Source organism: Halyomorpha halys, unplaced genomic scaffold (genome assembly GCF_000696795.3).
Source record: "Halyomorpha halys isolate HHAL.00 unplaced genomic scaffold, Hhal_1.1 Scaffold691.1, whole genome shotgun sequence".
In the NCBI taxonomy this organism is placed as follows: Eukaryota; Metazoa; Arthropoda; class Insecta; order Hemiptera; family Pentatomidae; genus Halyomorpha; species Halyomorpha halys.
The window spans coordinates 96,121-104,330 of NW_027113417.1; the positions used below are offsets into that span (position 1 = coordinate 96,121).

At 30.3% G+C, this 8,210-nt stretch overlaps 1 protein-coding gene across 1 annotated transcript in view; it reads right to left on the reverse strand.

Annotated features, from left to right (window-relative positions):
• Window positions 1–7,567, reverse strand: part of LOC106685405 (uncharacterized) — a 14,044-nt gene extending 6,477 nt beyond the window's left edge. The window contains exons 1-4 of the mRNA XM_067050928.1: window positions 7,431–7,567; window positions 6,880–6,987; window positions 5,158–5,377; window positions 122–214 (exon numbers count right to left, since the gene is read on the reverse strand). Of these exons, the coding sequence (XP_066907029.1) occupies window positions 122–214; window positions 5,158–5,377; window positions 6,880–6,987 (421 nt within the window). The 5' untranslated portion in view covers window positions 7,431–7,567. The remainder of the gene's footprint in view (window positions 1–121; window positions 215–5,157; window positions 5,378–6,879; window positions 6,988–7,430) is intronic.
• Window positions 7,568–8,210: the final 643 nt, after the last annotated feature.

Here is an 8,210-nt window from a genome sequence, read left to right on the forward strand (position 1 = left end):
ATTATAATGTTAAAATATTTTTCATAATAAACTAAATTAGAATTTGAATATTTTTAATAATTATATCTTATCGATTAAATTATATCGATTGTATTTATTTTAATAAATATTAATGAAATACCTGAAATAAAGAAGAATTTCTTGAAACAGCGATAGAGGACGATGTAGCGATCATAGTCGGCTGCAATCACTAGTAACTTAAGAGTGTTGTAGCCTGAAATATTTGTCCTTATTTAAATATCAAAATAAAAAATAGATAAAGAAATAACACTAATGGAGAGTTGGGAAGTATTGCGAGATACAAAAAGTATTTTGTGCTTTTCAGTTACGAAATACAAATTACGGAGAAGTACTTTGCATTTCAAGGAATAACATACAAAATAGCATATTGAATTTTAAATACAATAAAGGAAATACCTAATTAAAAATATATATCGAGAAGTTTATTTCTTTTAAAATAAGTAATTTTTTCTTTGATTTTATTATTTTCTTACCGCTAGTGGATAAAGAAAGAATTGTAATCCCTCCATTTCTTATGGGAGGCTGGTCACATTCACATGAACTATTTTTCGAAACTTGGTTATTTGAACACAAGAGACCTTAAAAAACGTATTTGTGGGGAAGGGTAGAAAAGAAAATAATCAATTTTGTTTATATATGAATATATAGTTGACTATAAAAATTTAAATATAAGAAGATGGTCAGGGTTGCGGTCAAAAAAAGAACAAATCGTTTATAACTATTTTGTTGTCCGACGTTTCGCCCCACTTTGCAGGGCTTCATCAGGGCTGTTCAAAGCGAAAGGTTGACTTTCAACCTTCAGGTCAACCTTTCGCTTTGAACAGCCCTGATGAAGCCCTGCAAATTGGGGCGAAACGTCGGACATTACAATAGTTCTAAACTATTTGATCTTTTTTTTACCGCAACCCTGACCATCTTCTTATATTTAAATTAATTTTGTTGATTTTTTAAGACCATATTCGGTCTTTACTTACAATAATCCAAATACCTCTAATATTCGAGGTAAATAGAAAGAAAAACAAACCCATGAGATGTTATCTCTGTGTCTAAACTGGCAAAGGAATCGATGTTTTTTGTAAACAGCGTTATAGCCTGAAGCAACAGTCGGTCATTCATGCCTGATGCAAATGGCATTAAAAATTCCTGAACTATTTCGAAACATTCCTAACTTGATGAAAAATATTACTTTAATCAGTTATCATGTAATGTGACCATGATATTTAAGTTAAAATTATATGTTATTTTTTGAAAAATAAATTTTATTTGGCTGGAATTGTACCAATCGGTTTACGAGTCCGTGACAGTAAAGGTGGCTTATTTAGTGCTTATTTTCGGCCTATAAAGTGTTCATGTCCAGTGGCCTAAAATGAAAACTGCGCGTCTGCCATCTCAGGTCCTCTAGGATTGCCTGTTTTTTGTGTTATGATCTCCTATTGTGACATGGTGGCATGTCGTACATCGACCAACCTACTCGCTATAATGGTCTGTTTGAAAAGTCAGATAATTTATTAAGAAGTTTTTCCGTAGAATGAAATTGAATTTTTCATGCTAATTCGGCGTATATTGTAACCCCAGCCTTCAGCGGACCCAGCCCAACCCCTTACAATGGCATGTGGTATAGGAAGGGGACCACGTGTGTATATATTTAGATACATATTAATTATGTTATTTATCTAAGTAATAAAGGAGGTAAGAAGAAGAAAAAAAATCATAACATTATCAATTTCCATGATATTTGTTAAAATAAGTAACAAAGTGGTAATTTCTCGTTATTCGAAAAAAATATAATAAGTTTTTTTTTTGGAATACTTGGGATTTTGGAACTAAAATTGTATTAAGGCAGATAGTGTTTTATGCTTTCCTCTTAAAAGCAATTCAAAATTAAAATGGCGAAAACTTAAAAATATTTACAAAAATTTCACTGCAGAATTTTCAATTTAAATTGAACAGTGTCAGGGGAATAACTGAAATACAAGAAACATTTCGAACCCTTAGTGATTTATTATTTTTTTTCACTTTATTCTTATATATACATATGTATATAAATGAAATGTATTATAAAATAGTTTATTTAAGTAATTATAAATATTATTTAAGTTATATTTTATATCCCGCTTATCGGGACCGAGATATCAGCGGTTAATCTGTAGTGTATAAAAGAATAAAACTGCAATTTTAATCTATCTCGTATATCAGATAAAGATTAAAATGTCATTAAAACTTTATATTAGTTTATATCCGTAGTGTATAAAAGATTAGACTATAGCGCATAAATTCTAAATCCTGAGTGCATAAAATAATAAAACTGAAAATTTTAATCTAACTCATATATTATGTAAAGATTAAAATGCAATTAGAACTTAATACATAGGTGGTCTGTAAAATATATCAATATAAGACGAAAAAATTATTAGAACAATTTCAAATTATTTAATACAAAAGTTTTGTAAATACGTGATTTAATTTAAGTAATAAACAATCTTTAAGTTTTAAATAGTTATTTGCGTTATAGTAATGTTTCAAGGAATCACTTATTTTTATTTAAAATTTAAATGAAAGCAGACATTTTCCCCTATGTTTCTTCTTTTTTTAATTATTATAAAATATATTCCAGGGGTTCCACAATATGGGATAATTGTGGTAATACCCCCATGGCAGTCATTCTGAAATAATTCCAAATAATTCCAAAATCCCATAATTCCATAATTCCAAATGAATAAATAAATAAAAAGAAGTCAATAGACAAATAAAATTGAAATCATGTAAAAGCGTAATTAGAGGTAAATTTACAGAAAGGTAGATTGAGTTGACATAAAATTCAGGGCGAACCCATTACAATTCCGTACGCTCACTTTGCTTGATGTTGTTTATAATCTGAAATACACTTTGTTTAAATTGAAAAAATTCCTTTAAATACAAATTAACCTGTTAACTACGTGGAACGTATAAATACGTCAAATGTATACAATATCGGATACGGATAGGACATATGAATACGTTTAAGAAATGTATTCTGCGCCCTGAAACGTGTGGAAAGTATAATTTAGAACAACAAAATTATTAGTCATCCAAACATGTCTCTACATATATTACATACAAAAGATATCAAGATCATTTGGATCGATTACACTTTTTGATCGAGTGTGCAGAGAAATTGGTAGATACCAACGTAGTGAAAACCCACCACAAGGACATCAACAAGCAGCTCTAAGCTTAGTTGAAAGACATTTTCCAGAACCAATAAAAAGTGATATAGTAATTTTGTATTTTCCTTTGTACTTTATATATAAATGAACAATAAAATATATTAATAAATAATTCAAACGCTATCCATTATAGTCTCAAAACTTTTTATTTCTCTTATACGTCCAACGTTTCGGCCAATCCGGCCATCTTCAGGGACAATCTCAATACCACTTTGAAAACATATAATTTAAACCACTCTAAAACTTCATGCAGGCTATTCTGCCCAGGTCAAAAACATTAATATCTAATTAGTCAATTATCAATTAAAACACAGTCAAATTAATTTATCTGCAGACACTATTCCTTAAAACTTTTATCACAACCTTACTTTTAAGGAATAGTGTCTGCAGATAAATAAATTTGACTGTGTTTTAATTGATAATTGACTAATTAGATATTAATGTTTTTGAGCCTGCATGAAGTTTTAGAGTCCCTGAAGATGGCCGGATTGGCCGAAACGTTGGACGTATAAGAGAAATAAAAAGTTTTGAGACTATAATGGATAGTGTTTGAATTATTTATTAAAAAATTACCAGTCTCAAGAAAATATTAAGATTATAAATAAATAAAATATATATTTCATAGTCTTTTCATTTATTTTAAGCATAAAAAACAAAAAATAATAATATGAAATTACTTTCTCTGGGCGTGACGTACAGTCCCATCCTAGTGAATGAACTCGCGCCCGTTATATGCTGAGTAAATAAAAAGGGAATTCCCCAGTTAACAGGTTAAGTATAAGCACCATTTTAATTACTTTTTTTCATTAGCAATTGAATGTTGACATTTACAATATGATTTTTATTCAATTAAAAAATTCTTCGATTAATTATTTTGAAAATTATTTTAACTCGATTCTGCGACTTTTTCCTTGCCAATGAACAGTATCGTTCACAAAAACTAGCGTTTCAATTTCTTTATCTCTCACTACAAAAAATAGTGATGTAATAAATAATATATTTGTTTTATTACCCTCGATTTGTCAACTGTCAAGCATATTTTATCTATTTGAAAATAATGTAGGAACATTTTATGAAATGTTCTCTCTCTCTTTCTCACTTTCTTAGATGTTATATATTAGAATCGACAAATTGCTTTAAAATTAAAAGTTGATCGTATATGTATATATATACGGTTAGGGGAGCATCAGTGAAGAACACGAATTAGTAAAAAAAAAAATTCATTAGTACCAATGTTTTGGCCAGATTTGTAGACCTTTATCAGGCCTAAGAACAAATTTATATACTGGTGAATTTTCACTAAATATAGTTTTTTTAGGCAGTTATTCTAAAAACTTTTAAAAACATATTTACTTCGAATTCATTTTTCAAACATTTCCTTCCTTTCAGAGAATGCCCCTTAAACTCAACTATAAGGGAATTAATTTTACAAATAGAATATCATTAGTAGTATGGTTAAGCTGATAAAAAAAAAAAAAAAATGTGAAAATTCACAACCTTATTTATAAAATGTATTTAAGAGGTAATCCATAGTAGTCAGCACGAAATAAGGCGGGTCTGAGAAATTGCACCGTTACCAACTCTCGCTCCACAACCTAACTATTCACTGATAAAATATTTGAAATCCTGAGGCCTTAATGTTAGTCATAATAAAATGAAAATTGCAGAAACCGACTATTTTAATGCATGCACTATTCTTAAGTAAAACAATATCACTCCAATTTATATTATAAAATTTAATAACAACATTGGTCCTAGTAACTGAAGTACAACTGCTGGTTTTCACTATATAAGGACTAATGTATCATGAATACCCACTCGTCTTATTCATGCTAGCTACTATTGTCATTTTTACTAGTTTATTACATTACCTGCTTTTTTATCTTTGGTTTATTAATAATAAAATTAGTCCATAAAATATTATACTCACTATACCAAGCCTTGTCCTTGAGTTCTAGAATCGGGGATGGTTCCAGGTGCTTAACGATGTCGAAGTCTTTTGTAACACGCCTTTGCCAAAAATGAAGTTGCGATTTGTAGTACTCTTCATGTATTCTTAGCCCGTAGTTTTCGATATTATCGACTGAAGCATTTTTGCACCATTCATCCCATTCTGGTTTGTTAGCTAACATTATCCAATTTCCTAAAAGCTGATTTGATAAAATATATATTATATATGTGCATTTATAAGACCTGTACCGCTACAACTGAATGTACTGAACATGGGTTCTGTACTTTGAGAGTTAGTACTTTTTTTTACAAGGGTTGTGCATGTAGGTGATTTGTTCAAGATCGCGTTCAACCACCAGGGCCCTGTTTTATAATAAAGTACTAACTAATACTATCAATCTTGTAGTATTTGGTACAATTTCACTGTCTTAAATAATTCTGCCAGATAATTTTTTACTTTTAAACTCATGTAATATCACTAATAGTCATCCTTATCATGAAAAAAAAATGTATTAGTGTTTGTACTTTATAGTTTGTGTACTTTTATTTATAGACTAATTTTCATTATGAAACAGGCCCCAGATATTCTAGAGACGCCAATATATAATATAAAACAACTGGCACAGCAGATTATTAACCTACATCTTCTCAAACGAGCCTTAATGAGAACCTTACTTTAATTGAGATTTTGATTACTTTATTGAGACAATAAGAAAAGAACTTGTGGATTACAAACGGTAATACAAAATTTTGCTATGTTGGCCCAAGAAAGAAAAATATAAAAATCAAAAAGACGTGTGCAGATTGTTTTAAACCAATTTGTTATAAGCATTGCACTTATAAATGCACGTCTTGTGTAACAGTGTATTCTGACTGAACATTTATTCCTCTACCGCCATGGTTAATAATGGTATCCACTGCTGGCTGTAACCCACCTAATGTGGGAGGCTGGGTGTGATCTACGAGTAGCCCTCAACATACACTGTTAAACGGAGTTGGACCGAAACAATAATTAACTGGAACAGCCGGAATTCGAATCCAGTACCGAGAAATAAATAGCTAGAGGTGACATTCATAGTAATAAAAAACGTAGTCCGGTTCAAAATTGACCATTTTCTCCAAACATTTAAAAATGTTCATAATCATCTCTTATTTGTTTAAATAACTTCTAAATTATTGTTTCTTAAACAAGTGTCATACAGGATGAACTTGATGTAACTTTGATTAGACTTCAGATCATGAAAAAAGTTTAGCATCAAAGGTTCTTTTAAACCGGCTGCTAATGAACATTGAAAAGTGGATTTAAGAAATACGAAAATTGATAAAATATCACGTCGTAACTGTTAAATGGTATTAAAATATCCTTGAAATAAATAAAATATTTGCAGAAGCCTATGAAAAGACTGTTTGTTGCAATTTTGTATTTTTGACACTCCTGATTGAGGAAAAATTTCAATAAGAGATGCCTCTTCACTATGTTTTCCCCCCATTTTTCATCGTGGGTTGCAATATTACCAGGCAATGTTGCCGACAATATTTTAACTAATCTAAAACTTCAACTTTACGAAATACACCTATGAGAAAAAACACATTCTATTAATGCACAGCAAAATAACATGCGATTATCAGAAGAAATATGATAAAATGTAAAGTAATATTTGCAATAAACTGTAACTTTATAAATCGAAAATGTATAACTCACTTTGTCATAATCGACTTCTTTGACTGGCAAATTTTCAGGTATCGGACAGTTGATGGCTCTCGTGAACGAACATGCTGCGAACGTCAGTAAAATCGTGAAAGCTATCATCTGGAAATAGATAACTGATTTGGAATCATTTTTACCCCGTGCCAAGACTTATAATTGTATATTCATTATAAATAACATCATTATAATCCTTTATATTTTCAAGAATAGACTTCCATTTTTGATGAAAAAGAAAATTAAATTGATATTGCAATTGTGATGTTTAGCATAATTTTCGTGTCTTCGTTCCAGAAGCTGGCTCAGTAACATTCATCAACCCTTAAATCGTTTTAATCTAAGATTCTATACTTTCAATTTATACCTATACATTATTTTTCAAAACTATTGTTATAAGTGCCGAAGAATCATTCATTCAAAATTACTTAATGTTTGTTTCTACCATAAAAATAAATTTAGATGTAATGAGATACTTTTAGACATTGCAGAAACGAAATTTATTGCATTTAAAATATAATAGCAAAAAAAATTAAGCATCGCTCACTTACTTTGATACCTTAGAAGTCAGATCGGACATAGCCATAGAAAGAAGAATCGGCAGTTTAATAGTCACACCTTATCTAATCTATGAACATTGAAGGGAACACGATCATGTACTCAGATAATTGAAGGATTAACTTTGGACTGACTCACAGAAGGCGAATAAGTGAAACATTTCAATCATTTGCGATACTGTGCAAAACCTTTCCGTTACTTAGTTTCTAGCGATAAATTTATGTCCTTAGGTAATAATAATTTCTGAACAATTATGTATAGTCTTTTTTATTTTTTTACGTAACACGTAATATCTCTGGTATGTGTTTATTTGATCTTATGATTTCCCTCTTGATGATGTCGAGTTCACCTTAAAGCCTAAATAAGCATAAAATGTGAACTCTCCGATTTCTGTCCGGGAGTTCTGTTAATCCATTCCAGCAATCACATATTTTTTTTACCTTTGTCACAGCCACACCCACTCTTTGTGCAACCTCTTACTCTTTGCAGAAACTTACTAAAAATTTTTAACATACGTTGTATGGGACTATCTTGTGAACACAAGATGAGACTTAAGATATATTAGCTCAAGTTCATAAGATGCATACTCAGAGCTCCCCAAAGCTATCCTAGATCTCGGTCCTACTTGGACTTACAGCACTATAACTTGAATAGCTGAGTTACAGTGCTTTATACTTAATTCCGGGGACAGTTTATTTTTTAGATTCCAATCTCAATCTATTTGCAGTTCCCATCTTCCTATCCCTATTTGGAATCCCTGTTTATCAACTTTT